Source organism: Lobosporangium transversale, assembly GCF_002105155.1.
Source record: "Lobosporangium transversale strain NRRL 3116 chromosome Unknown BCR41scaffold_7, whole genome shotgun sequence".
In the NCBI taxonomy this organism is placed as follows: domain Eukaryota; kingdom Fungi; phylum Mortierellomycota; class Mortierellomycetes; order Mortierellales; family Mortierellaceae; genus Lobosporangium; species Lobosporangium transversale.
The window spans coordinates 176,550-202,795 of NW_019028985.1; the positions used below are offsets into that span (position 1 = coordinate 176,550).

The following is a 26,246-nucleotide window of genomic DNA, read 5'->3' on the forward strand; positions in this document are numbered from 1 at the left end:
TCAATTATAATTGCATGTTGGCTCCATGGTGCTTGTGTTGCACATTTATTTGACAGGGTTGAATGCGATCAGCTCTCTCACTTCCGTCAATTCCTTCTCTAGCCCTGCAATGCGCTCCTGTAGCGTATTCATTTCCTGCTTGGAAACTGAGAGTTGTTGTTGCATTTTTAAGAAATCTGCGGCAACTTCGAACCCACTTTCGACCACCCCTTCCTCCCGTTGACTCCTTTCTGTCGATGCTTTGAATTGCTCCAACTTTTGTACACTTGTCTTTGCTGGCTTTGTAATATCTTTGAGTGTTAAAATATTAAATAAAATAAAAAATAAAAAATATTAATGAGAATTTGAGACTTGTTCTTATTTTCAAAACGTTCACACAACATACCTTCATCTAACATTTTGGTATTCAGTGATTGTTGCGTGAGCGAAATAGATGCCGTATGTAATATGGAGAGGTCCTGGACAATGTCCATAAGACTTGGTAGAGGTACCGAGGACGACATAATGTTACGGGAATGAAGAACATGAGTAATGCATCATTTTCAATAAATTTTATTAAACTATCGCCACTCAATTTACAAGTCACTTAACACTTATTGCCACCATTATTCTTTTTTTCGAAGATATTGTTTCTTATGCTCTGCCGCGCTGACCATGTTCTCTTGGGACCAAATTCCAATCTTGCGCCTCCTAAATGATGAAGCAAAAATAAAGAAAAAAGCAACATAAAAGAATTGTGATAAGGATGCGTGTTGCAAAAGTAGGATACTTTTAAGAAAATATAAAATAAAAGACTTACTTTGCTTTCGTCTCGATCCGTTCAAATTCATCGAGCATATCACCATATTCGAACCCATGCTGTCGATAAATCTGCGCATACCCAACCTTAAGCAGTTGCAAACTGACATTCTTTTTGGGAAGGAATGGCAAAAATCTTGGATACCAAGCCATTGAGACCTAAAAAAAGAAAAAAAAAAAAAGAAAAGGGTGTATATTTCATACCATTATTTAGAATGCGGAGCAAATTCATGGTGTTACATTGACGAGCCACCTTGGTTTTTCTTCGTTTGCATACCACACGATCATAACGATCCTTTGTATACGGTTTGACTAAGACAGTCTTTCCATTCACCTCCTTCCGAAGCCATTCCAATGATTCTTTCGAAAATGGTTGCGCCGGCATACCAAAATGCGCACCCTAAATCAAAAGATTCAAAAGAAACGTTAGAACATTTAGACAAATCTAAATCCGATGCTTATATACCGATCGTTTGATATGCAGCACCTACCTCGGGGGCATCAATCCCAGCAAGGCGGATGTGTAACGTCTGATTCTTTAGTTCTAATCAGTCCCACAAATCGTATCCATCCTCAACAAACCGTTAAAAAAAATTTTTTTTTATTGGTCAGAATGGAAAACCATCAAAATCAATTCTCATTTTTTTTTTTTTTTACCTTTGCTGCCAGTGGGAACATGTCGGAGCCAGCCCCAACCTGCCCAAATACCCCCAGGTGTATGGTAGAATCTAAAATTGTCCGAGTCTCCGACACTGGTGACTTTGCCCTTCAGAACTCTCTTTCCTTGTAAACTATTGGGCGTCAAGTATTCTACATTAGGGATGCGACGAAGACGTTTCCTATAGAAGACGGAGCCTGCAATCCCGACTCCAAAGATAAGAGAAGTAATCAAGTAGGGCGATACAGAATCTGGAATACTGGAAAAAGCGAATTTGATGATGCCAACTGTTGACGATGAAGCAGCAGAAGCGGTGGAGGTCATCTCCTCAATTGAGGTAGTCAGGTCCTCGAGAGATGCCTTTGTGGACTGAAGAATTTCTTTTGCATCCTGTCCTGCATGCTCTATAGAATCCCGTGCTGATGATGCAATTGAAACAAAATCATTTTTATCCTTTGAAGAGTCTGATGTAAATGGCCAGACCATAGTTGTACAATTGATGCACAATAAAAAAAAAGAATTCAGGAACAAGTGTGTAAAACATATGTGGATTGCTATTTTTTATTTTATTATAAAAAAAAAAGTTACAGTTCTAACGGGTCTGATTTACTTGACAATTCTACTCTTTAGAAAAAAAGTTCCCTGAGGATCCTCTCAGTGTCCACGGGACTGGTGACAGAATGACCGATGACACGGGGGTCGGAATAGATCTCATAGTCATTGCCTCCTTTGAAAGTCTTATCGCCAAAGAAGTGGATCGTCTTGAACTTCTCATGCTCAATGTGACGAAGGCAGTAGGTCTTATCCCAACCAGTGGGGAAGACATCGAACGAGATCTGACCGCCAATTGAGTAAGTCAAGCCATAATCAGGGAATTCATTCTGGAGAGCAAGGACAAACTTCTCACGAAGCTTGTGCTCCTATTGCGAGACAAACAAGGAAATGAAAGAATGAAGGTTTCGTATTAGAACTTTGGTATAATCAATCCCATCCCATTCTCAGAAGTAATATACGTTGTGGTGTTCAACATGTCAGACCGACGTACCAAATCGAATCTCTCAAACTCGTTACGCTCAGGATGACTGCAGTTGCGTCCAATGGGTGAGATGTTGATCATTCCGTTGCGGAACTCGATGAATGTACCACTAATTTTATAATATCGCGTAAATACTGTTAATACTAAACTAACTACTGAATTGGATCAAGCGACCGGCTGCTCTAAATCAAAAGGGCATTTCACATTCACTTCGTGAATACAACTTACCGTTTGACGGGGATATCCAAGTCAGCGATATAGCGGAGAACAAAGTTGACAAGCTTCTTGTAGCGGTCCTCACCCAAATGTCCGATGAAGCTCTATATTAGACGTAATAGGGCAGATAGCATGTCAGTTGGAATGATCAATCGTCATTAATATCAATAAATTCATAATATCAAATGCAGTGATCATTACAAACCTGGGAAGCAAGCTGGACACCTTTCTTATAAGCGGTCAATCCGTTCTCAGAGAAGCAGTAGTCAAAATTCTGGAGGACTAAATACAGAGGCACGGACATAAACAAAAGATTAGGGCGAGAACATCTAGGGGCCAAATTCCAGAACGCTGTCCCTAGATGGACTTTTTTTTTTCTCTTCATTGCTGGTACATGTTTCTTCAACCAAATAACCGTCCAAGACTTGTGCATTATCAATTGATTCACTAGAACTTAACGCTTGGTGACTCAAAGGGAATAGCATGAAAAAAAAGATAATCTTCCTTTACCATTGGGTCCGAGTTGCTCGACTTGCTTACTGAGATCAGATCCTCCAACAAAGCCAACTACACACTTCTTACGCAGTTCAGCAAGGGTCTGCTCCATGGCGGGGGTGATTCCCTACAGGTGAAATCAGGGAAAACATTTGATTTAATAAGAAGGCTAGTCGTATGACTCAAAGACTTGTCCGGTTCAGAGGGTTAGAGATATAAAAATGAGATTTTACCAGGCGAGCAGGTGTAAGAGTACCGTCAACATCGAACAGACAGATGGTGTCAGGATGAGTGCGGTCAGAAAAGTCAGATGGGCCAGTCATATTTGTGAATTTAAATGAAGGAAAGAAGGCGGATGGAACAGAGGACGGAGAAGAAGGATTTGAATGAGTGAATGAGATGAAAGAGAGAAAGATGAATGGGCCAATATAAATAATGAAGCTTTTTTTTTTTTAAACGTGTTCGAATTCTGTGCAACAAGTGAATAAACAACCAAATTGGGGGGACATTGCTGCCCCTGTTATGATGTCGTCTTTTCATTGGACGACAACTTTTATTTGATTTTCTTTATTTTTGCTCTGTTCCATCTCATCTCTTTTATTCTTGTCCCTTCCTCCTCAACCATCCTAATCACCATGGTATGTTTAGCGCCTTTATTGAAATCGCTAGATGCATAGCATTCAATACAATGGTTTCTTCTCAATAATGATGCATAAGAAAAAACCGATTAGTCTGTGGAGCTACTGCGACTATTGTTGATTTCACAAACAACTAAACAACTACTCATTGGTTTCTTTCTATTCGATCGCGCAAACTATATTACCTATAGTCTGATTCTGCTCCCTCTCCCAACCCCGCCGGCGCCTCTCCTCGTGCTGCTTCTCTAAGGTGCGTTAATACATCATTTGTCATGAAAGTGCAGCATTTGCATTTGTCCTTGGGAGAATGTACCAATAGGATGAAATGCTTTTATATTCTGGCAGGATGGTGGTCTGATCGCGATCTTGTGTTTGACGCAATGAACACAATGGAAACATGCAACTAACAAACTCTGGCCATGTCACTGTATTCATTCACCTTATTATGGGCCTTCTTTGTTATCTAGGAAACGCACTACTAGCTCCAAGGCTCAGACTTCTCGCGCTCCGGGCCCTAGTACATCTGGAATGATGCGCATCTACACTGATGATTCTCCTGGTCTTCGTGTGTAAGTCACTATCTATTCAACGATCATCTCCTTATGATCGCATCACCTTAATTCTCATCTACAACCACTATCGCTGTGGCACCATCAAATGCAAAGCGAACACAGAAAGCCTTTTTTTCAGTCCTACGCCTTCATCTAGGATGAATTATGATCCCACCGAGGGACGCTCATAACAAATGTTTTGGAGATTAATATTCTTATTTCATAACCCTCATGTTGATATATAATAGTGACCCCGTTGTCGTCCTCGTCTTGTCATTGGCCTTCATCGCTTCGGTTTTCGCCCTCCATATTTACGGAAAGTTGACCCGTGCTTAGAGCAATTTTGTAGCTGGATCTCCAAGAACATTTTTATCATCCATGTATCATACCAACACAGCCAATAAACTATTAATTAGTTGCGTTTCTTTATTAATATGGCTGTATAAATGTATAAAAATGCATGGACATAAAAACGCGCAACAAAACTATGTTCGACCCTCTTTGCGCATCTTGTATGTACAGATAGGACGCATGATGGCGACGACTTTTACAAAGGATCCCAGATCATCAATTATATCTGTTATTTCCTTGTAGGCTTCTGGTTGTTCCTCAAATAACAGATCTGTATCTTCACAAATCACACTTGAGCCAAGAGCTGTAGTTTGGAGTGCTGAAATTGATGCCTGTTTCGAAGTCTGTGGTCGTTTCTGTAAGGCCTTTGCTCTTGGTAGTAATCGACCGGCCCCATGAGCCAAAGAGAAACCATTTTTTTCCTGTTCACCATTTGGCATCACCAAGTACGAGAAATGACCACGTGAGCCTGGGATGACAACTAAGCCGCGATCACTGGGAGCAGCACCCTTACGGTGGATCCAACAAGGCCTCTCTGCATCTATACTTGGGATAAGTTTTTGCTCCACATTGTTATGCCAGATGTCCAGGATCTTCTCTGCATCTTCTTCAGCGTTTAAGCGGGTAAGGACACGATGCGCAATCAGCTCACGGTTTGTTCGCGCCCAGGCACAGGCCAGATCATGTTGTTTCAAATAACTTTTCCCGACTTCAGAGTCTGCAACAATGCCCAATTGTTTCTTCTCAACCTTCGTCTGCATACTATTGGTAGTCTCGAGAACAGTCTGCCCGAATCTGCGAGATCCAGAGTGAACGATGAGATAAGCATTTGCGTCCGTGATCCCGATGGAATCGCAGATCTCCTGGTCTACTCTGTGCTCCACGACTACGAATTCTGCAAAGTGGTTTCCACCACCAACAGTACCGAGTTGGTCCATATGTGCTTTTCCAGTTTCCGAATGCTCTTCACCGAGCTGTGAGATCAGAAATCCATGTGGATCGCCCTCAGTCCAGCGGCCCTCCAAATGATGCAGCTTGTCGACTATTTTCTGAGGCTTTATATTAGAAGGCAATCGCGTCTTATATACAGCCATGCCACAACCCTAGTAACATTATCAATTTTCAAAGAGTATAGACTGATTAGCTTTTATTTTTCCTTTTGAAAGACTTTTTGATGGAGAGTGTATTAGTCCTAGGGAAGTCATCTTACAATATCGTTCCCAATCAATGCTGGATAAATCAGACTTTGCGTGATAAATGTAGCTCCAATAGGATGCTGGTTGCCTAAAATTTTCAAAACCAAAAAAAAAAAAAAAAAAAAAAAAAAAAATGCGTCAGTGACATGTCATTTCATTTACTGCTTTACTGCCACTTTTCCTAATGTTCATTTTTTTATTTAAAAAAGAGAATTACCGGGATGAAGATCTGGCTGTCCGATGACCTGACGCATACCAGGCAACATAGCAGTCCTGTTGAGCTGTGCGTTTGCTTCAGGATCGATATAGCTCTTTTTGGCCAAAATGGTAATTGTTGCAGAGATTTCTGGTTCCAATTCTAGAGTGCTCAGCTTTTCAGCGATAGAATCTGGTTCAGCTTTGTCGGAAGAAGCTGACAAATCATTCTGGTTCTCTACTGGTGTAGTTGTGGTATCTGATTTTGTTTGTCCAACGTATCCTTCACCACAGGAGACATAAATCAAACTAATATTCACACAGAAATAAGAATGATCAATTAACTCTTTCCTTTTTACCAAACTAAAAAAAAAGAAAGAAAAGAACATTGCCTTACCTATCTTGAGTAACTTTGCCATTGAGCAGCCATGTTGGGTCATTAAGTTCAACTCCATGGTTCAGGTACAATGTTTTCGCTTTTTTGAGACGCAACTTGTTCTTTGAAAGGGTGAGAATATCGTTAATAGGATCCGCGGATCCATCAAGCGTATCACTGATTTTGAGAATGACAGCAGACTTCTGGGTCTGCTTGGCATTGTTGACGAGTGTAAGACGGATCGAGGGCATTATTATTGATATTAATGGCTCGTTATGAGAATAAAAAAAATAAAAGCCAGCGTCGGAAGGGAAGAGAGATAGGGCATCAAACACATTTCTTGCTTGCTCTTATTTATATACATTTTAGATTATCCCAAACGCGTGTGGCACAGTAACTGCCGCAGAAAAACTGCGGGCTTTCGCCCTCCCACAGCCCGTGTCAATTCACATGACCGATAATTCAATCTACGTCATAGCATTGGGAACTTACTTTATGGCTTATTGAGTTGATTCAAGCAACGACTTCATTCGAGGATCTTTCCATCCAACATCCATCATGCCAGCAGAGGAATTCTATGTGCGATACTAGTAAGGCGTTGGAAACTATAGCACTATAGCTGTTAGATTTTTTTTTCCTTTTTTGGGGGGGGGATAAAGCCTGGAAGAGAAATCGGCATTGCAGGGCTGAGGAGAGGAATGACCCTCAAGAGCGTCCATGAACTATCATATAAACAATTTCCTGACAAGGCCTATTTGTCCGACATCACGCTTATTTGCATAAAAACATATACACATATTTAGCTCCGGTCATCAAGGACGCTACGGACATGAGTTTATCGAGTTTGAGTTCCATGCTGACGGACGTTGTAGATATGCCAATAACTCCAATTACAGGAATGACTCTTTGATCAAAAAAGAAAGTATGTATGCGCTATGACTTTTGGATTTTACCGATTTTAGGACCAAGCGACATGTCCTTTTCTTTTTCTTTTTTCTTTTTTTTTTTTTTGTTGCATCAATCTTTAAACAGGCATATTGATCAATCACGATCTTTTTTTTATTTTTGAATGTTTATTTTATCCTTCAGTGACTGTGAGTCCCCTGATGATCAAGGAACTCAAGCGGATCATTGACGAGTCTGAAATTATGAAAGAAGATGATCAAAAATGGCCAAAGAAGAATGTTGTTGGGAAGCAGGAGCTTGAAATTCGATTTGGCAATGAACACGTCTCCTTTGAGGTATAAAAAACGAATAAGATGGACAAAATCCTAAATCATCTCATGTGGACTTGACTCAGCAATATGAGAACGGACAATCAAAAATCGAGTCTAGAGAGACAAAAAAAAAAAAAAAAAGAAAAGAAAAAAGAAAGAAACTGTGGCCAAATGCTTTGGTTCGTCATGGATACGATAGCATTTATGTCAGAGACAAGCTTGACAAGACAGCCTGTTCATGGAAAATACCCATTTGATTTTTGGAACATGAAAGAGTCAAATCTCCAGCAAGATTATCTAAGGATTTGCGACGACGAGCGAGTTTTCTGAGTAGATAACAGCTATCCTAGGATCCTGGAGTCCTGAAGGACGAGATTTGGATATTTTATGGCATTGATTTAAACATTTTCTTTCTCCTTTTCCTATCTGTAGACTGCCAAAATTGGATCACTTGTTGATGTTCAAGGAAGTGAAGATCCCGAAGGATTGCGCGTATTTTACTACTTGGTTCAAGATCTCAAGTGTCTAGTGTTCTCACTGATCACTCTGCATTGGAAGGTATAGCCGGATGCAGTTTGCTTTACATTCTTTACATATGTGTAACTTCATATTATTTGTTGTGAGATTTTTTTATATGTTTATTAAATCCTTCTTTCTTTCCTTCGTTCGTAACACTTTAGATTAAGCCTATCTAAATCAACATTCAGAGTAGTTAATGTGAATAAAATGGTATTTTTTAAAAGGAAACTAGCACTTGAATTTACTCAAGTACTACTCACGAGTGCTTTCACTCTACTAGGTCTTCCACATTGTTTCGATATAAAGATTTAACTAGTTTTTTTTTTATTTTTTTTTTTTATCTGTTCACTTGTCTGTTCCGTAATATCTGCAGCCAAAGTCGCCCAATCCAGGGATAACATATTTCTTCTCGTCCAGATGTTCATCTAGCTCCGCAGTGATGATCTTGATCCTTGGATATGATTTCAATACTGCCGAAAGACCCTCTGGGCAACAGAGGAGGTTTACAAAGATAATTTTCTCTTCTGGCACTCCATAACTAATCAAGACTTCGATGGCCTTCATAGCGGAGCCTCCCGTTGCTGTGTAGTAGTATAGATATACAGATATATAAGTATATAAGTAAAAAGAAAGACGTTGAACCTACTCATAAGATAAAAATAATGTAACGTCAGCTCACCAAGCATTGGGTCTAACAACAGACAGTAGCGAGATGCAATATCTGGTGGGAATTTAGCGTAATACAGCTTCGGGAGAGCTGTCTCTTCATCTCTCTGGATGAGAATCTTGCCAATTCGGACACTCCTACAAACATCCCGAAGACCTTGTTCCACTGCCATAATGAGTAGAAAACATTTGTAAAAAAAGAAAAAAGAAAAAAGAAGGGTGAATTAAACAGATGAATAAAGAAGAGTAAGTATTTTTGAATGGGTCATGAGAGAAAAATTGATATCGTCAACCAAAAAAAAAAAAAAAGTTGACACCGTGCGCCGCCCCTTGATTCTAAGGGACGTGGTGCAGCTGAATACAAGTATACGTACTTGATTCGCCTGCTCGCATGATCGAGACCCCACAGATCCGGCCTTGGAATTCGACTCCTTGATATTCTTGGCCTAATACCAAAAATAAAACACCAATAAGTGCATGACAAACTAAAATGCAGCAGAGGCCGTGGCCTCATTTCTCAAGTTGCATAATTTTACTCCATATTCGCTTCTGGTTTATATATATAAATGTATGTAGTATTGAACAAATAAATAAAAGATATCATGGAACAAAAATTACCGGTTGGAGTAAGGATAAACTTTTCGACGACTGGTAAATGGTTGAGTGCTAAACGTTTGAATTCAAATGCGAGCTTTTTTTTAGAAATGGTGATATTACAATTATGATGCCTCCATGGACTCTTCAAGAACTCAATATAGAGCATCATCTTCACTATTGATTATTGCCTTCTTCGATTAGGATTCGGATGATGCGATCAGCATAAAAGATAAAATCTGCTCTTGATGTATCCCTGTTGCGAATAATGCTCATCATGCCTTTGAGCTGAGGCGTAGGCGCCAGTATAGTTACTTGAGGATGGGTCTCTGTTGACTACATGCCAGGAGGATTTTTTTTTTTTTTTTTTAAACAACACATTAATGTAGGTGTAAAAGTAAGTAGATACTCTGGATGTTCGCAGCTTCAATATCAGATGTAAAGTTGACAACTATTTGCAAGTCATTCGGAACATGGGATATTGGAGACACGTGCCATATTAGGAGGAAAGAGAAGATTGTCTAGTTTTGTTGGGCAAGTATATGGATGAGGTCTTTGTTAACAATGGAGGCAAAAGGAAGGGAGTAAAGAGGGTAGAGAAGATGGTTATCAGGATAAGACGCTTCAAAAAAAAAAAAAAAAAAAAAAAAAAGACAAGAACGAGAACGAGAACGAGATCAACTTAAAATGTTTAATTGGGGCAAAGCCCACCTAGAAGATATTATCTCACGTGTTTCTAGAAACCGATATGATTTATTATCATTTTCTATCTCCGGTGTAACCACTTAATGACTAAATGGGCAAACCAGGTTCCTTCAAGTACAACCCATCGTACCATGGCCTCGATAAGGATGCAGTCGATCACCCCGGAATACAAACCAAGGATTCCTCCACCAGATGGCCGGATGGATTGGATCCAGCAGTCCCAAAATCCACGATATGGAGTAGGCGCCATACCAATACCGGGAAAAGAACCACCATATGCGGAAACACGCGCCGCTACGGTATCAAGCGGGTAAAGTAACACTCGAGTGATCATACTACTGGTCATAGCACTGACCATCTCGGGATAAAACTCTTGTAGAAGTGTAGGGTTTCGTGGGGTCACTGTAGAAAGATATCGTAGTCCACGTCTAGCCCGATTGACTGCCATGGTTGTTGAAGCAGACGAACTGGATGAGACTGTTGGCATGGCCGCCATGATTGTCGCAGAGATTTCGTTCGCAGATACCATTGTCATAGCCCCGCTATAGTCTGGCCCCGAATGCTGCTGTTGTTGACCTTGTTGCTGTTGCTGACCTTGTGGGTGTTGGCCATTTCGACGTGCCCCAGACTCTAGTGATCGTTCCAATGATGAGCCAGCGGCCACAGTAGGCACTGCTGTATGGTCAGAAGCCATATTTGCTGTGCCTAGTGGCGCTGGTGATAAAAGCTGTCCTGGCGGAGGATGTTGCACTGTTGTTTTCGCTGACTTTTTCCTTGTGAAAAAATTGGCTGGCACTAGTTGCGGATTAATCCATCTGAAGATCCAAGTTTGAATGATCTCAAAGAGAAGATTTAAGATATAAGAGGGCAAGACAGTTGAGTAGAGAGGTAGTATGCTGGGAGATTGACCCTGCCTGTGAAAGAGTCCAATGAGGTCACGGACATAGTCGGTAGCAAAAGTCTTGAGCAAATGAAAGTACGAAGAATTTGTAGGCCAAGGGCCAGCATGGGAGTCCATCCGCAGAAGAAGAGAGTTCCGGAGAAGTGGATAGAGAGGTATATATAGTATAAATTCAATACTATTGAGGTAGGGTAGGGTATTCCAAAATTAAGGAGCATGAGATACAGATGAAGGAGATATAAAGCAGTTGGAAGTTCAGTGGAGAACTTTGCTACTTACACTCTTGTAGATAGATAAATCATGGTTTTTGATGGAGTCTTTTTTGAACGATGTCGAAGTCGTCCAATAATACTGTTCAGGAATGCTTCGTAAAATATGGTACAGGTATGGCATATCATACTACAAGGCATGCCGTACCATATCCCTAGAATTCCTTGCGAACGGTAAACTCGTCGAAGATACTGAATAGAGGATCGGGGTGATGTTTCTGGAAATAACTTAGGAAACACCTGTAAGATTGGATCATTACAAGTTATTAGGAGAGTGTAACCTTCCAATGATTTGTTTGTAGAATAAAAGTTTGCTAAGGGATATTACTTGGTGTCTGTCGCGAATACCAAAGAATGGGTAACAGCCAATGTTGTTTAGAGTCAACGACGTAACGACTAGGATGAATCCGCTCTTGTTCTCGGCTGCTTCATCTCGGATATTGGGTGCTGGTAAGTACACAGTTGTTCCAAGGATATCACTTTCAGCATCCATTACCGCTTGCTGCCGAGCAAGAATCTTGGCAGTATTGGCTTCTCTCTCAATATTCTGTCGATCGTAATCGCGATCGTGGCCATCATCCCTGTTCCTGAGACTGTCATCGATAAGTTCGTCGTCTAGCGTATCCGGCGGTGGATTATGTACTCCAAAAGCCAGATTCCAAATAGCGCTCAGTACCATTAATGTTGAGGAGTGGCGAAAGTCTTTATCCTGGTACCCTTGTTGTCTTTATTTGATTTTATGGATGTTGTCATATCTCGAGCCGCATCAAAATGCAAGGATGAGTTACCATGCATGACTTGGCATAGTTTAATGCATCCATTATTAACTCTTTCAAAGCCACTATAAAAGTCTCCTTGGAGTTTGGACCTTTATCCACACTCTTTCTCATCATCCAGATTAATTTCATTTCTTTTCAAGCCTCTTAAAGCATCAATATTTCAACAGGGGCAGAAAGATAGAGCAACCATTCCTTGCAATCCATTGCGAAAGACACACCATGGCGGACAATCCGGACTCCGCCAATGTGCAATCTACCTCACCAAAGTTATACTTTATTAAGGAGACGCGAGGTATCTTTTAGCTTTTACACTTTGCCTAGGATTTGCTGACGCGGACTCCTCTAGAATCTAACATCGTAGCATCAATTCAGCCAGAGAGATCATGTTTTCAATCATGCAAGGCTAATTATTTTTATTTTTATTTTTATTTTTTATTTTTATTTTTGGAGTAGCAAAGTCAACGATACAACAGTTGACAGGAAGCCACGACCTTATGACAACCTTCAACCTTTTACCACTCTATAACCGTTATGTTAAACAGAAGAATGAAAACAATGAAGATCTGCCGCCAATAGAGCCAACATATTTTCCGTTTATTAGTGACTTACCAGGTACAAAATCTTAAGATGACAGGCGACATGGAGAGAAGAATTCATACACTGAGCCAATTTCTCGATGTTTACATACTATCCAACATTGTAGGAAAGAACGTAATAAGGCCAGGAAACTACATTCGTGCGCTTTTGGAAGCACCAGAGAAAAGCTATGGACCAATCCACACCTTTTCTTCATCGACACTCAGGGATGGCTTTAGTTTGAGGCCAGGGCCTGTTCCAGGGGTAATAGCTCAGCGCCTCAATTGCTGGCTCGTTATTATTATTCAACTACCGTTGTTGGACAATATATTGATTTTTTTTTTTCTGTTGATGGAATTACAGTTTGATCCATCTGTTCTGGGCACAGAAGAGGACTATAAGCACATAGCAAAGGTTCCAGCAGGAAGAGGAGAACCATTCAAACCTGCTAGCAATATTGACACAACATCAGGACATGCCATGACGGGATATGCTGATCCAAATTCTGTGCACGGTTCACCTGCACATCCAGCACATAGCCATCATCATCACCATCATAGCCACGGACATCATGGTTCAAAATCATCAACGTCTTCGCCCCATGTTGACCGATTGGAGCGTGGAGAAGAAGGAGGTCGGGAACACAAGCACAAGAAAAAGGTGCGAGTTATTGATTATTTATATTTTGCATCAAGGCGCTTAAACATGTTAATTCACAACTAACTACGGAGAGATACACTTTGAATACTTTCAGAAAAAGAAGAGAAAACATGAACATGACCATGAACATACACATCATGAAGGCGAAGGGGATTCTGAACATCGCAAGAAGAAGAAAAGGAAAAAGGTAAGCTTCTTTTATATTCCTGCTGCTGACATGTATCCTCAAGCGATTTTTTAATATTTCTTTGACCGATCACCTCCCAATTGAACGATGTAACAGGAACGAGAGGAACATGGGGACTATGGTGATCATAGCGCGATCAATATAGTGTAACCTAATTTTTATATCTGCTGCGGGCCAGCAAGTGCCACTTTCATTAAAAACCAATTAATAATAACAAAATATAATGGATATCTCACTCTGCATAAAATGAAAAGATTATATTGAATAAAAACAATAAAATGATTGGGCTCAATGATCTATTGAATCTTAGCAAGGATTTCGGACTCGCGGAAAAGAATGAGCTCCTCATTATCGACCTTGACAGCGCTGCCACCGTAGGGAGGTAACAAAACCTTGTCACCCTCCTTGAGTTCAGGAGCAATAAGCTTGCCCTCCTATAAAACCAATGATGGTTTTGGACAGAGGGTTAGTAACAAAGATTCTATGCAACCTATTTTGCATAGTATAAACATGTCTTAAGCAGGGGTAATTAAAGTCATACCTGAGTGACCACTCCCTTGCCAACAGCAATGACATGGCCTTCGTTCAGAGCCTCCTGAGCTTTCTCGGGAATGAAGATGCCTGATGCGGTTTTCTGTAGCATAAATAAACAAGATGTTAAAAAAAAAGAAGTTGATTAGGAACAGATCCTCTATAACCATAGAGTATACATCTCTACAATTTCGCATAGCATACCTGCTGTGGCTTGATACGTTGAACAAGGACGCGATCCATCATAGGGACGATCGTCTTGGAGAACTTTGTGACACGGGAGGCCTATGGTATATAGCACATTAAGAAATTGAAAGCAAAGAAAATCAGGGTGGTGTTCAACGTGCAACACCGGAGTAGTTCGGGACGTCCTAAAGAATGAAGGACGTTGGCAAAGGAAACAGCACAATCTCGTGGCAATATCCATATATATTATGTCAGATTAGCAGTATAAGATCGCGATCATGTTGATCTCTCGCTCTATCTTTCAATGTAATCTAAATGTATGGAGCGGCCAATGATGTTTCCTGTCCTCTGAATGAATTGTTGCTCCTGAAACAGAGACATCAGTCTGAAATGTAATGTGTATTAATGAGGAATCTTGATGTGCTTCCTTACCATGGTGGTTGCGCGTAAAAAAATGAGTAACGGTGGGTTAAACTGTGGAGGAACGGAGGTCGGGTGTGAAGTCCGTTTTTATGTGGGCCAGTGCTGTTCCAGCATTTTCCACTGTGGCTTGCAGAGCTTGTCCGTAGGGGAAAAGTTGACAAGATGCAGTCACAGAGGGAAAGGGACCCCCAGATGGTACACGATCCGCTTCGCCCAACTTATCTATTTGACCTTTGGCATGATATTCTTTGACACATCATTGATTGTTTAGCCAAGCCTCAGCTTAGTAGACAATGCGTATGATTAATATGAGTATGAGATTACACAGTTCCGCTGCGTCCTCACTTATATGCAAAATCAAATGCTATGTATAGTAGTCAAGCGAAATTCGTTGGAATTTTCATTTTAAGTTTTGCAGCAATTAAATAGGGAACTGCCATATTCGAGCTCCAGTTCGGATGAATTCTTCAGTAACCTGAACAAAATATTCTGGAACTTGAAGCTGCTTTGTGTGTGTAGCAGATCAATAATAAAACTGTGGCTTAAACTTCGTGACTACCCTTGATTCGCCTCTTTTTTCTTTTCTTTTCTTTTTTTTTTCGCTTGCATGCTGCACCATTACTCTTCAACCACTCACTCTAATTCAAAACTTCAAAGTAGAATGATTTTAGGATTCTGGGGTATGTTCATAACGAAGAATTTTATTCGACTTTATTCCTGCCCAAAGTTTACTGCTTTGTGGCTTTTTGGCATCGGTTCTGTAAGCTGGAACTGACGAAAGTATTCTCTGCACCCCAATATAACCTCAAGGACTGACCGTCTTTCCTAATAAGACCTACACCCAACGTGTTGACGACTCGTTCAAGTTGTCCATGGTATAATAATAGTCTGATCCCTTTTTTTACTATCTTGCATAAATTGATCTGTTTTATATTTTTCTTCTTGGAAGCTTATTTATTTACTATTAATATTTTTTCTAAAAAAAAAAAAAAAAAAAAAAAAAAAAAATGCTGGATTATCTTGTAGGCTGCTCTGGATGAAGAAGCAAAGCCAGGACGTACATCTGTCCGCGTTACAGTAGATACGAAGACATTCGTCCTTTGCTCCTTGATCACTGGCCAGACTGAGCAGCAGAACTTGGATTTGGTTTTTACTGAAGGCGAGGATATTACTTTCTCTGTGTCCGGCGATAAGTAAGCAAAGCGAATTAAAAGCAAAATGATGTTTTGTTTTGTTTATCAACTCTTGGCTTTGCTTGCAGCCCAAAGAACCTATGGAGGGTATACTTAAACGCCATGCTTATTTCAATTTTTAGTGCGGTTCATTTATCTGGGAATTATCTTCCTGAGGATGGTATGGACTACAGCGAGGACGACATGGATGATATTGATGATGATGAAGATGATGATGTCGGCGGCAATGTTATCGTTACTAAAGGCACTAAGCGGATTGCAGACTATATTAACGAGGATGAAGATGAGGACTCAGAAGACGATCCTGACTTTACTGGAGAAGATTCAGAAGATGATGAGGATGAGGACTCTGATGAGGATGGGGACAATGATAATGAAGACGGAGATGAGGACGAGCATGAGGGAGACGAGGAAGATGAGGAGGAGGAGGAGGAGGAGGATGAAGAGGAGGATGAAGAGGAGGATGAGGAGGAAAAGAAGCAAGAGAAGGCCCCAGTTGTTAAGAAACAGGAATCAGTGAATGCACCGGCGGCAAAGAAGCAAAAGCTTTCTGAGGATAAGGCTGCCCCTATTAAAGTAAAAGAGGAACCAAAGAAGGCGGAAGAGCAGCCCAAGAAGAAGGAGGCTAAGAAGGACAACATCAAGACCCTCCCTAGCGGGCTAATTATTGAAGATGTCAAGGTCGGAGATGGAGCCCGTGCCAAGGCAGGCAAGAAGATTGGCATGCGATATATTGGACGTCTTACGAATGGCAAAGTCTTTGACAAGAACACTACTGGAAAGCCCTTTACATTCAAATTAGGAGGCGGCGAGGTTATCAAAGGATGGGATATTGGTATCCAAGGCATGCAACTTGGTGGTGAACGTCGTCTGACTATTCCACCGGCTCTAGCGTAAGTGATCCTTTTTTTTTTTTTCTTCTTCTTCTTCATATTTGGGCCTGTCGTCGAGAATGGATTCGTGGAATAACTCATACTCATTAACTCTCACTACCCTTTGTTTTTTTTTTTTTTTTTTTATGTGGCAAATAGATATGGCTCGCAGGGTGCTCCTCCAGATATTCCTCGTAATGCCACCTTAGTCTTTGAGGTCAAGCTTGTGAGCGTGAAGTAAAGAGAAAGGCGAGCAAAATGTGCAAGGCATTGACTTGCACAAACCTATGCAGCTTATAAACGTACAATGCCACAATAAATTAAATTTAAAAAAAAAAAAAAAAAAATGAGTGTGGAATGTGGGGCTAGATAGTCTTGCAGCCCATGCGATTGTCCACTGTTGGACAGCGAGAGCACGACCCTTTTACTTTCTTTTGTTGGACGCTGAGTTGTAAAAAGACTTTTTTTTTTTTTTCCTTTTTTCAGTCGTCTTACTCTTAGCTCTCTTTCTCACTCTTTCTTACTCATAAACGATGGATCAGTCTTCAGGTAAATAAAGAAACAACAAAACAACACTCAATGCTCTGCCGATCATTCTTGTAGGCATTCGCGTGGCAAAGAGACAAAAGTAGGAGACATGTCTTCGCTTTTGAATTCCTAGCAGCTATAAGCTCATTCAGGATTGCACTCTCTGTTTGACGCACGATCTACGGTGTCATCGCATTCTATCATCGGATCAGAATCTTGAATAGAGTCTCGACAATCTGGAATGACACAAATCTTTACTAACAAAAAAATAAGGAATAAAAAATATGTATTGGGGCCAGCTGCAACAGAAGGACGTTATCGCAGGTTAAAATAACGCAATCTACACCATGCCTCCATTCTAACCTTTTTTTTTTTTCTTGTCCATAGCAAACGTCGATATCAAGAAGAAGCAGCAGGAAGCCCCCACTCCTCAGAACACCCCCATTTTTTCTGCTCCTATCAACTCCTCTTCTGAAGAAATGGAGACCATTCAGACTCCAGGCAAGTAAAAAAAAAAAAGAAAAAGAAAAAAAAAAACAGTCCTTGGTCAATAGTCAATAATCAGCGTCTTAAATTTTTTCAACGTCCTCTTCTGGTCATTACGGGGAGTACCGTCAAATAATAATCTATGCACTATCTTTGTTATCTTCTACTGCTGTGGTATCGTAAAAAAACTTTTTAAACCGAGATTACGTGCCTGAAGTGGTTGCCAGTTGATTCTTTTTCTTTTAGCCATCATATCTCCCCAACAAAAAAAATTTTTTTAAGTTGGATTCCAATTTCTCTCTCTTTCTCCTTTTTACTCCCCTCCTTCTTCTTTTGCCTAATATAACTAACGTTCTCTCTTCTCTCTTCTCTCTTATATCTTTACTATATCTTTCCGAAATGTCCACATCAGGAACCCGCGAGGCCATTCTTGCCAACAACCCTCAACTTATGTCCCTACTTCAAGGCCGTCTCGGCGGATTGGTCTCCTCAACAAACCATCTTAGCCCCGAGGTCCGTCGCCGCGTTAAAGGCCTGAAATCTTTGCAGCGTAAGCACACTGCTCTTGAGGTTGAATTCCAGAAAGAGATCATGGCTCTGGAGAAGAAGTACCTTGAGAAGTACACTCCTCTTTACCAGAAGCGTGCTGAGTATATCAGCGGAAAGGCGGAGCCCACTGATGCCGAGGTTGAGGAAGGTGCAAGTGATGACGAGGAAGAGAAGGATAAAGACGATGATGATGACGAGGCTGCTGCCGAGAAGGTTGAGGGTAAGACGGCTTAATATTAATAATCGTTTAAATTCCAATTTCGATCTATGTTTCATTTTTTTTTTTTTTTGTAATGTTAATTTTTGTTAATATATTAATACGTCTAATTTTTATCAAATTACTCCACAGGTATTCCTGAATTCTGGCTTACTGCCTTGAAGTCGCATCCTCAATTTTCGGAACTCATCACAGAGAAAGACGAGGGTGCATTGAAGCACTTGGTCGATATTCGTTTGTCGTACTTTGAGAAGCCCGGCTTCCGTTTGGATTTTGAGTTCTCACCCAACGACTATTTCACCAACAATATCTTGAGCAAGACTTATTATTACCAGGAGGAGCCTGGATATGGTGGTGACTTTGTCTACGATCATGCTGAAGGCACCAAGATCGAGTGGAAGGAGGGCAAGGATCTCTCAATCACCGTTGAGACCAAGAAGCAACGTCACAAGGGAACCAATAAGACCCGTGTTGTCAAGAAGACTGTTCCTGCAGAAACCTTCTTCTCCTTCTTCACCCCTCCAGTCGCGCCTGAGGATGAGGAGGAGATTGAGGATGAAGACGAGGATATTGATGAGAAACTTGAGATCGATTATGGTTTGGGTGAAGAGTTTAAGGATAACTTGGTTCCTCGTGCTGTTGATTGGTTCACAGGCAAGGCTCTCCAGTACCAAGGCGATGACCAATACGATGACGATTTTGACTATGAGGACGATGAAGATGAGGAAGATGAGGATGAGGATGAGGATGATGACGATGATGACGATGATGTCCCTGCTAAGGACGAGAAGGCACCCGAGTGCAAGCAGCAATAAGTATTTCATACCGTCATTATAGTTGCCTTAGATTCCCAGTCTCTAGACCTGATCACTCTTTATTATCTTCATATCAATTCAATAACGCATTACCCCCTTTGGGATTTTCTTCATCATTTTTCTTCATCTTAATAAAACTAAAAAAGTAGCCTTGACAAAGTGCTTTGAAAGTGATCTCTTTTTTTTTTTTTTTTTTTTTTTTTTACTTTTAACTTTTATACGACTTTGCCAACTCAAATGATGGAAAATGTGCTCAAAGAATCGTGTTATTAACCAAATACTATTGTCTCTTGTTCCCTTGCCTTTAATTATGACGACAGAGACAGAAAAAGAAGATAGCCTTCTGCTCCTCTTCTTTTAAAGGAAACTGAATGATTCATTTTATGCTGAGATTAAGAGAATGAGCCGGATGAATACCGAAGGGAGAAAAAGGACAAGGTTGGACTCGTAGGACTTGTGGAACTACTTTCCACCACAGACGTGAAACCTCCACAATTTGTTTCCTGTGATGAAACCGAGCCTTTAGCATGATGGTGATGATGGGGAATTAAATACCGGCACTTTTTGCTTGATGTTGAACGAGGCAGAGTTGGTGTACTTGATATTGCTGATGTTACTGGCGACATTTGAGACAAAGGTCTTTGATATTGTGATAACACGATCATGCTTCTCTCAGCTGTGAGGATGATGCTCGGTCGTGTTGAATCCGCGCAGGGTCGTTTCGAGCTTTGCTGCAACTGATGCAGTTGTCTCTGCTTCATAGCTAGGTCATTCGGTCCCTTTCCGGGGAAACAAGCCGGTGCAGTAACATCCGTAAGAGGTATTTCCAAGTCTACTTCTTTGACCACAGCAACAGACGTAGCTTTAGCTGCAGCTGCAGCTGCAAATGTAGTGTTAATAGAGTTAATATGAGTATTTACATTGCTGCTTCTGATACGAGGGAAGCGACGATGTTGCTTCTGTTGCGCTGAAAGGCAACAAACTGAACGCACAGATTTAGAGAAAGAAGCCGGTTGAGTAGAAGTGCTTGACGGAGAAAGTAAAAATGTGGCATCTGCATTCGGTGATCGTTGTTGTTGTTGCTGCTGCTGCTGCTGCTGTTGTTGTTGCTTTTGAGACAGTATACTATTGTGGTTACTGCTACTACTACGGCTGTTAGAGGCGGGTTCAGTTGTCGCTGATACTATTGTTGTTAAAGTTGTAGCTGCATTTGTGCTACGATGAGTTCTTCGACCTTGCTTTCGAGACAGTAAGCGAAAAAGAACACCCTTGAAGCGCGTCTTTATCGTGGAGGTGGCGGGCATAGAAGAAGTAACGCAAGTGCCCATAGTGTTACTGAAGCCAGAGTCAGAAACGCTATGCTCCACTATTTGGCATCGATTGACGAGAGATTGTGGATGACAAGAAAGTTTATAACTGCTCTGTTGAGGTTTTATGGAGACAGCGCTAGAATTCGCAATGGAGAGCGATGATAATTTCGACGAGATGGTAGAGCAACTATAACAAGACTCTTGCGTTAAAGAAGCTGGCATGGTTACTGAGCGTCCTTGTCCGTAGTTTACTATATTATATTCCAAGCACCCAAGTTGTACGCGGACCTCAATAATTCTATTCCACAATTGTTAGGGTAAGGAAGCCGTTGAACGTACTGGGGAGTAAAAGACAAGAAAAGAAAGAAAGTAAAGGAGAATGACTTCACGCTGGATGAATGGGACAAAATAGTAGGGACTGAATAAGCAAAGGAGATAGAGTGAGAAAGAAGAGAGAAGAGAAGATGTGGATAAGGGTAGCCCACAGAGCTGAACTCATTAGATCGCAGAACTTGTAACCAACCATTCATATCGGATTGTATGATGAAGCATTGACTTTGTCATGTTAAAAACTAGCCTGTGCTTTTTGATAAAAAAAAACAGAGACCAGGATTAGGCGTTGGGGATTTGTATTGTTTTATTTGCCCATGGCATAAAGTTTTCAATGGCTCTTTCTTGAATACCCAAAAATCCGGGAAAAGCAAGACGTTAAATTGTAAAAGCGTTAGATTTGCGGGCAACTTTTATTATGATTATTATTATTATTTACGTATGGAGTGCTCTCGTGCTGTCAGCTTTTCATACCCTTCTTTATGAACCGTAATGATGGTGGATCCCACTTAAACAAATTCGCGTCTATCAAAGAGTAAATCGCCACATCAATCCCATCTCACGGTAAATGATCAGAACATCATATTAGAAGGGAAAAAACAAAGTTTCTGTCGCCTTATACAATAGTCTTGCTATTTTCGGTCTTTTTCAGCAGAGGTTTCAAACAGAAGAACTCGATTTCTTCTTGCGTAAAATATATCTAACAGTCCGAAGTACCTGTGCGGGCGCTCGTGTGCCAACGCGGGCCGCAATGGTGAGCCATTGAGGTCCAAATTGCTCATATGCCTCTAATGCCCGTTTCATCTCATCCTGGGAAAAGCACCCATAGTTTCCATTATGATAAATTGAGTGAAAATGAGCCCGACACTGGATTTCGTCCCTTGCACCAACGTACTCGGCTAGCTCAATCCAATCCACTGACTTGAGCTCTTTGGATTCTGGCTGTAGTAACGGCTTGTCTTTATCCTCGCTCGAAGCTGCAGCAGCTGGGGGGTACTTTCCATCTTTTGACCTAGAAGGGGCATCAGTTCCACGAACATTCACGATCATTTGAAAATTGTTTCCGATTTGTTGTTTCAAAGCTTGTATCAGTCGCCGATCTTCATCTCCATGCCACGCACCTGGGCTCCATGAGATTGGTCGGTTCAGTTGTGCCCAGCGACGACAACATGAGGTCGAAGCTCTGTTAAGTACAGAGACGTTGCCATCCTCGTCTGTGATTACCCCGCCCGAAACCCTACACCAGAGATATGGTTCGTTTTGACACTTCTTAACCAGACATTCTAACAGTTGGTCATTCTCCTCCGTCCAGGGTTGCTTAGCGTTTATGACCTGGAGATGAGGTTTTCGAATAGGACCGATTTTTTCTTTAACTTGTAACTTCAGCGTCATCAAGTCTTCAGGGATATTGCTCGCCTCGTCACTCTCTTTCAGCGAGGTAGCAATATCCTTTAGGCTTTCTAGATCCCACCGTCTTGCATATTTAGTCAGAATTCCAGTAGGTCTAGCAGGTACATTAAATGCTAATGAACGGAGTTGTTCGTTTCGAATTGAGCATAGGCGATGGTTGACAGAATCTGTGGTGCGTCCTGGGAAATGATCAATGATCTCAAAACAGGATTTGCCATCTTGAATAGCTTTGCAGATCACTTGATCTTCCTCAGGAGTCCAATTCGGGCCTCTTCTTCCTTTAATATCCACTTTTCGCCTCCATAGTTTTTCTTCGGAAGTAATCTGCTTTTCGACATGATAACGTGATATTGATTGTGTAAGTTGAATTGATGACTAGATTGAGATTGTGATAAAAGGAAATGAAAAGAGGTTGTAGTCGGTTGCCTGACTTGCTGTAGAAGCCTCCCAATTACAAAGCCGATCCTGAGAATCCTTTGCATTTTTTCATGCCAAGGGGCCAAAGTTTCTAAATTTGAAACTCACGGTCACATGTGCATAAATTTTAAAACTTTCCTTGACATTGTCAAGGTCGAAAAGATTGCCTCACAGTGTTGATGTCTAAAACCATTACTTGGCCAAGTTAAGATATTTCACAATTTAATAGGATAGATAATATTTATCAATATAATATCCAAACAATGACAGGCAAAGTGGTTCTTCTCTAACATTATGCCGCTGTTTGAAAACACAATAAAAATGGTCAACTTGGCCATGTTCAGGAGCGGCCAAGGACCAAATAAACAAAGAGACTTCAGAGGCTGTGGAGAAGAAAGATCAGGATCAGAGAACTACGAAAGATTTCCAGTGCTGACAAATGATCAGGCCAAATGGGGTCTCACAGGTTCATATGACTGATGCCTCTTACAATAACCCACTCTATCCGGAAAAAAACAACACGTTTAACTCAAGGATCTGGCCCCGCATGGCGATCTTCAAGAGTGCAAGAGTGTAACTGTTGACGAAAGCTGCAGAATAAGCAGTAAAGAGAAGTATACCATCTGGGGTTAGCAGCCTCGGCAAAGACACACTGCACACTATGCACATTATGGGTGAGACCGCCGCCCCGACGCGTAATAAAATCAAATCGTTGCTACTTTACTAGAAACTTCTCAGCGGTAGAGTTAAAATAAAGTTTTAAGGTGATTGAAGATGAATCTTTACTGGCATATCATAGAGGTAGTGAGTTTTACCATGTTAACACAGTTGTTGGGACTAATAGAAGGGTCCATGTTCAAAGCGTCCAGCCTCCAGTGCTCAATACTAAATTATAGTTTACTGACGGGTCTAGAAATCCTCATTTATGCCATTACTGCCATTGCTATAGCAGGCGTCAATGCGCTGCTACACTACTTCTAGCGACATCCAATAAGCATTGGGGATTAGACTTTTATTTCATTCACATTACAGCAAACCCTATTAATCCTATTAAATCCTCAGAAACAAGTGACACACTCGCCCAACAACAGGAGATGATGTGGGAAAAAACGATTGATTACAATTGCTTGGTCACTAAATGTTTACTGGCCGCCTGGTCTCCCTGCAGACAAACACACAGATGCATATTATTTTTTGATGCTAGCGTACGAGTAAGCTCCAGAGCGTCTTTACATCATCCAATATACGACTCCGCATTGAGCTAATATATAATAATAATAATAATAATAATAATAATAATAATAATAATAATAATAATAATAATAATAGTAATAAAAACATGGTATGGGGGAAAAAAGCCAAGTCATCTGGGCGCTCCTTCGATCTTTCTTCTCGAATATATCATGCACTACCAAAAATATTCAAACCTTAACGAGAGCTAGAATCGTTGTTATGATCATGTCATGTCATTTAATGCTATTCTAGCAATGAATAGAAGAAAAATATAAAAAAAAATTGCCCAGTACCGATTGGATACCTGCATTCTGCCCCATCTTATGCTCTCCAAAAATCAAAGAGTGCCACGGGACAACTATGCACCTCATTTCCTTTCATGGTTGAAAAAAGACAAAGCCTTGAAAGCGCACTGGTGGCATATTCTCTTGCCACCTCTATAAAGGTTCACCTGTTCACAACAAGACTTGTCCTTTCCTTGACTCTTCAAGCCTCGTCTACCCCAACAAAAAAAAAAAAAAAAAAAAAAAAAAAAGAAAAGAGACAGAATAAACAGAAAACCAACTCTACTTCTCTCTTCGACTCATCTCTTTCATTCATACTTCCATCACCTTCATTCATCCTTTGCCTCCTTTGATTACAAAATGAACTCCATTCAAATTTCCTCATTCACCCCAAGTACATTGTGTACTTCTACTACTCCCGTGCTGCCCGAAAGTGATCATATGCCCATCAACTCCGAACAAGATGGTGTAAATGCCACTCCATATCCTAAAAATGATGCCAATGTCCCCGTTCCAAAAGACCTTGACGACCTTGTTCGCCTTTTGCACCTCGAGTTAGGTGATAATGGTCTAGACAGCGATGGTGTTGATGTCGAAAGAATCCAGAAGCTAATGGCCAACTACAAGTCTAATGAACAGGACTGGTCCAAGTACGCTCTCTTTGATAAGGGTCGCTACACACGTAACCTTGTTGATGATGGGAATGGCAAATTTAATCTTATGATCCTTGCCTGGCCAGAGACTATTGGAAGGTAAAAAGAAGCATTCCTTCTGCCAGACCATGTGTTCGCTTCATGCTCTCTGTGTTCCTTTCTGAACTAACATTTCTGAGTATTTTCTATCATTTCCTCTCTCTCCGAAAATTTAAATAAATAAAAAATAAAACCAAATGCAATGGCCTTACGTATCCTAGTGCCATCCATGATCACTCTGGCTCCCACTGTCTCATGAAGATCCTTGATGGGGAACTCAAAGAGACCCTTTACCACTGGCCAGAAAAGCTCATTCAAGAGTCAGACAACACAGACTCTGGTGTTGGTAGTGATAACAGTGATGATGAAGATAAGAAATCCGCCACCACAGCGATGAAAGTCAAGAAAGAGACATTCCTGCAAAGAGATACCGTCGCATATATGCACGACAAGCTGGGCTTACATGCTGTTGCCAACCCACTTAAAACACAGGGCTCAATCTCCCTCCACCTTTACACTCCACCTTACGAGACTTGCAAGACGTTCAATGAACGCTCGTCCAAGGCCCGCTCATCCGGCAAATGTGTGTTCTACTCTTCCCGGGGTCAAAAGATTGAATCCTGTCCTTCTGTAGAGTACTTAAAGTGCTCCCTGACAAATACCAAATAAGGAGCTATTTAGGAATTGCTTAAAGTCGGTTTTGCAAGTTCCAGACTCTTTGTTTGTTTGTTTGTTTGTACGTGGGTGAATTTGAATGTGGGAACTGTGATATTGTGCATGTGTTTAGTAGAAAGGGATCGATGACAGCAAAATGGCGTAAAAAGAAGTCGACTAGTTTCTCCGCGTTGAGCCTTCAAGATTGATACTCTGCTTTTTTTTTTTTCCTCGTCTGCGCCTGAACTTCCTTTGTTTCCAAAATATTCGATGGCCCCGCTTTCTCCGCGCCCAACCTCTTCATTTTTCTATTGTCATAGATACTAAGCTGAGTGTAAATCCTTTCTTCATTCGCCCTGTCAATATATCCAATAAAGAATAATATTGTGCTACCCAGAATAAACATCGTCTTTGCCTATTCTCACGCCTTAATCAATCCCCTATTTTCATCAAATTCCACGTTTCCACGTACAAATAAAACAAAACAAAGTGATTTAAATACGTGATGAGTACCGAAAAGACACACGTGATAT

General features: G+C 40.9%; 14 protein-coding genes across 14 annotated transcripts; 6 read left to right on the plus strand and 8 right to left on the minus strand.

Annotated features, from left to right (window-relative positions):
• Nucleotides 1–45: 45 nt before the first annotated feature.
• On the minus strand, nt 46–503 carry BCR41DRAFT_393496 (hypothetical protein; the record flags this gene model as incomplete). Its single annotated transcript, XM_022028568.1, has 2 exons — nt 46–290; nt 386–503. The coding sequence occupies 2 exons, from the start codon at nt 501–503 to the stop codon at nt 46–48; spliced, it is 363 nt and encodes a 120-aa protein (XP_021884066.1).
• Nucleotides 504–605: 102 nt separating this feature from the next.
• Nucleotides 606–1,780, minus strand: BCR41DRAFT_301437 (hypothetical protein; the record flags this gene model as incomplete). Its single annotated transcript, XM_022020623.1, has 5 exons — nt 606–690; nt 800–957; nt 1,076–1,198; nt 1,290–1,342; nt 1,456–1,780. The coding sequence occupies 5 exons, from the start codon at nt 1,778–1,780 to the stop codon at nt 606–608; spliced, it is 744 nt and encodes a 247-aa protein (XP_021884067.1).
• A 222-nt stretch (nt 1,781–2,002) lies between these two features.
• BCR41DRAFT_348082 (Pmm1 phosphomannomutase) lies at nt 2,003–3,675 on the minus strand. The gene is made up of 6 exons (XM_022023220.1): nt 3,437–3,675; nt 3,219–3,330; nt 2,914–2,990; nt 2,721–2,812; nt 2,502–2,601; nt 2,003–2,376 (listed from the first exon to the last, which is right to left on the minus strand). The coding sequence occupies exons 1-6, from the start codon at nt 3,524–3,526 to the stop codon at nt 2,083–2,085; spliced, it is 765 nt and encodes a 254-aa protein (XP_021884068.1). The 5' UTR covers nt 3,527–3,675; the 3' UTR covers nt 2,003–2,082.
• A 673-nt stretch (nt 3,676–4,348) lies between these two features.
• Nucleotides 4,349–4,728, plus strand: BCR41DRAFT_301373 (protein transport protein SecG/Sec61-beta/Sbh; the record flags this gene model as incomplete). Its single annotated transcript, XM_022020619.1, has 2 exons — nt 4,349–4,410; nt 4,641–4,728. Coding segments are annotated over 2 exons (150 nt in total), but the record flags the coding sequence as incomplete, so codon positions are not given.
• An 88-nt stretch (nt 4,729–4,816) lies between these two features.
• On the minus strand, nt 4,817–6,827 carry BCR41DRAFT_384422 (tRNA-splicing ligase RtcB-domain-containing protein). The gene is made up of 4 exons (XM_022027565.1): nt 6,532–6,827; nt 6,157–6,443; nt 5,954–6,027; nt 4,817–5,846 (listed from the first exon to the last, which is right to left on the minus strand). The coding sequence occupies exons 1-4, from the start codon at nt 6,759–6,761 to the stop codon at nt 4,878–4,880; spliced, it is 1,560 nt and encodes a 519-aa protein (XP_021884070.1). The 5' UTR covers nt 6,762–6,827; the 3' UTR covers nt 4,817–4,877.
• A 197-nt stretch (nt 6,828–7,024) lies between these two features.
• Nucleotides 7,025–8,701, plus strand: BCR41DRAFT_419840 (putative mago nashi protein). Its single transcript, XM_022029819.1, has 6 exons — nt 7,025–7,100; nt 7,314–7,432; nt 7,600–7,751; nt 8,160–8,285; nt 8,408–8,456; nt 8,620–8,701. The coding sequence occupies exons 1-5, from the start codon at nt 7,069–7,071 to the stop codon at nt 8,420–8,422; spliced, it is 444 nt and encodes a 147-aa protein (XP_021884071.1). The 5' UTR covers nt 7,025–7,068; the 3' UTR covers nt 8,423–8,456; nt 8,620–8,701.
• On the minus strand, nt 8,591–10,111 carry BCR41DRAFT_348088 (uracil phosphoribosyltransferase-domain-containing protein; the record flags this gene model as incomplete). The annotated part of the gene is made up of 6 exons (XM_022023221.1): nt 10,002–10,111; nt 9,698–9,842; nt 9,531–9,578; nt 9,287–9,358; nt 8,926–9,078; nt 8,591–8,827 (listed from the first exon to the last, which is right to left on the minus strand). Exons 1-6 carry the CDS (start codon nt 10,002–10,004, stop codon nt 8,592–8,594), a joined length of 657 nt encoding a protein of 218 aa, XP_021884072.1. The 5' UTR covers nt 10,005–10,111.
• Nucleotides 10,112–10,272: 161 nt separating this feature from the next.
• Nucleotides 10,273–12,165, minus strand: BCR41DRAFT_384425 (mitochondrial carrier domain-containing protein; the record flags this gene model as incomplete). The annotated part of the gene is made up of 3 exons (XM_022027566.1): nt 11,710–12,165; nt 11,392–11,621; nt 10,273–11,290 (listed from the first exon to the last, which is right to left on the minus strand). Exons 1-3 carry the CDS (start codon nt 12,058–12,060, stop codon nt 10,273–10,275), a joined length of 1,599 nt encoding a protein of 532 aa, XP_021884073.1. The 5' UTR covers nt 12,061–12,165.
• A 214-nt stretch (nt 12,166–12,379) lies between these two features.
• BCR41DRAFT_393503 (hypothetical protein) lies at nt 12,380–13,733 on the plus strand (the record flags this gene model as incomplete). Its single annotated transcript, XM_022028569.1, has 6 exons — nt 12,380–12,452; nt 12,611–12,772; nt 12,864–13,000; nt 13,100–13,396; nt 13,491–13,583; nt 13,680–13,733. The coding sequence occupies 6 exons, from the start codon at nt 12,380–12,382 to the stop codon at nt 13,731–13,733; spliced, it is 816 nt and encodes a 271-aa protein (XP_021884074.1).
• A 12-nt stretch (nt 13,734–13,745) lies between these two features.
• BCR41DRAFT_348092 (putative heat shock protein 10) lies at nt 13,746–14,796 on the minus strand. Its single transcript, XM_022023222.1, has 4 exons — nt 14,733–14,796; nt 14,319–14,399; nt 14,125–14,217; nt 13,746–14,017 (listed from the first exon to the last, which is right to left on the minus strand). Exons 1-4 carry the CDS (start codon nt 14,733–14,735, stop codon nt 13,880–13,882), a joined length of 315 nt encoding a protein of 104 aa, XP_021884075.1. The 5' UTR covers nt 14,736–14,796; the 3' UTR covers nt 13,746–13,879.
• A 538-nt stretch (nt 14,797–15,334) lies between these two features.
• On the plus strand, nt 15,335–17,105 carry BCR41DRAFT_332996 (hypothetical protein). Its single transcript, XM_022021870.1, has 5 exons — nt 15,335–15,403; nt 15,534–15,598; nt 15,750–15,916; nt 16,039–16,809; nt 16,948–17,105. Exons 1-5 carry the CDS (start codon nt 15,385–15,387, stop codon nt 17,027–17,029), a joined length of 1,104 nt encoding a protein of 367 aa, XP_021884076.1. The 5' UTR covers nt 15,335–15,384; the 3' UTR covers nt 17,030–17,105.
• Nucleotides 17,106–17,260: 155 nt separating this feature from the next.
• Nucleotides 17,261–19,544, plus strand: BCR41DRAFT_348096 (nucleosome assembly protein-domain-containing protein). Its single transcript, XM_022023223.1, has 4 exons — nt 17,261–17,337; nt 17,704–17,817; nt 18,215–18,571; nt 18,701–19,544. The coding sequence occupies exons 1-4, from the start codon at nt 17,322–17,324 to the stop codon at nt 19,381–19,383; spliced, it is 1,170 nt and encodes a 389-aa protein (XP_021884077.1). The 5' UTR covers nt 17,261–17,321; the 3' UTR covers nt 19,384–19,544.
• A 231-nt stretch (nt 19,545–19,775) lies between these two features.
• On the minus strand, nt 19,776–20,915 carry BCR41DRAFT_393507 (hypothetical protein; the record flags this gene model as incomplete). Its single annotated transcript, XM_022028570.1, has 1 exon — nt 19,776–20,915. One exon carries the CDS (start codon nt 20,913–20,915, stop codon nt 19,776–19,778), a length of 1,140 nt encoding a protein of 379 aa, XP_021884078.1.
• A 3,893-nt stretch (nt 20,916–24,808) lies between these two features.
• BCR41DRAFT_301559 (RmlC-like cupin domain-containing protein) lies at nt 24,809–25,728 on the plus strand (the record flags this gene model as incomplete). The annotated part of the gene is made up of 2 exons (XM_022020629.1): nt 24,809–25,119; nt 25,281–25,728. 2 exons carry the CDS (start codon nt 24,809–24,811, stop codon nt 25,726–25,728), a joined length of 759 nt encoding a protein of 252 aa, XP_021884079.1.
• Nucleotides 25,729–26,246: the final 518 nt, after the last annotated feature.

What these genes read in the sequence shown, in the direction of transcription:
- BCR41DRAFT_384422 (XM_022027565.1), bottom strand. Translation starts at nt 6,761, where the DNA reads ATGCCCTCGATCCGTCTTACACTCGTCAACAATGCCAAGCAGACCCAG. An exon ending in ACAGCCAGATCTTCATCCCG is followed by an intron (nt 6,028 to 6,156) that starts GTAATTCTCTTT and finishes TGAAAATTTTAG; the next exon opens with GCAACCAGCATCCTATTGGA. An exon ending in CATTGATTGGGAACGATATT is followed by an intron (nt 5,847 to 5,953) that starts GTAAGATGACTT and finishes TAATGTTACTAG; the next exon opens with GGTTGTGGCATGGCTGTATA.
- BCR41DRAFT_348096 (XM_022023223.1), top strand. An exon ending in GGAGACCATTCAGACTCCAG is followed by an intron (nt 17,818 to 18,214) that starts GCAAGTAAAAAA and finishes TGTCCACATCAG; the next exon opens with GAACCCGCGAGGCCATTCTT. An exon ending in TGCTGCCGAGAAGGTTGAGG is followed by an intron (nt 18,572 to 18,700) that starts GTAAGACGGCTT and finishes ATTACTCCACAG; the next exon opens with GTATTCCTGAATTCTGGCTT.
- BCR41DRAFT_332996 (XM_022021870.1), top strand. An exon ending in TTCTCTGTGTCCGGCGATAA is followed by an intron (nt 15,917 to 16,038) that starts GTAAGCAAAGCG and finishes TTCAATTTTTAG; the next exon opens with TGCGGTTCATTTATCTGGGA. An exon ending in ACTATTCCACCGGCTCTAGC is followed by an intron (nt 16,810 to 16,947) that starts GTAAGTGATCCT and finishes TGTGGCAAATAG; the next exon opens with ATATGGCTCGCAGGGTGCTC.
- BCR41DRAFT_419840 (XM_022029819.1), top strand. Translation starts at nt 7,069, where the DNA reads ATGCCAGCAGAGGAATTCTATGTGCGATACTA. An exon ending in GAATTCTATGTGCGATACTA is followed by an intron (nt 7,101 to 7,313) that starts GTAAGGCGTTGG and finishes ACACATATTTAG; the next exon opens with CTCCGGTCATCAAGGACGCT. An exon ending in ATGAACACGTCTCCTTTGAG is followed by an intron (nt 7,752 to 8,159) that starts GTATAAAAAACG and finishes TCCTATCTGTAG; the next exon opens with ACTGCCAAAATTGGATCACT.
- BCR41DRAFT_348082 (XM_022023220.1), bottom strand. Translation starts at nt 3,526, where the DNA reads ATGACTGGCCCATCTGACTTTTCTGACCGCACTCATCCTGACACCATC. An exon ending in CTCTTACACCTGCTCGCCTG is followed by an intron (nt 3,331 to 3,436) that starts GTAAAATCTCAT and finishes TTTCACCTGTAG; the next exon opens with GGAATCACCCCCGCCATGGA. An exon ending in GTGTCCAGCTTGCTTCCCAG is followed by an intron (nt 2,813 to 2,913) that starts GTTTGTAATGAT and finishes CGTCTAATATAG; the next exon opens with AGCTTCATCGGACATTTGGG.
- BCR41DRAFT_348092 (XM_022023222.1), bottom strand. An exon ending in AACGTATCAAGCCACAGCAG is followed by an intron (nt 14,218 to 14,318) that starts GTATGCTATGCG and finishes TTTATGCTACAG; the next exon opens with AAAACCGCATCAGGCATCTT. An exon ending in GCAAGGGAGTGGTCACTCAG is followed by an intron (nt 14,018 to 14,124) that starts GTATGACTTTAA and finishes TTGGTTTTATAG; the next exon opens with GAGGGCAAGCTTATTGCTCC.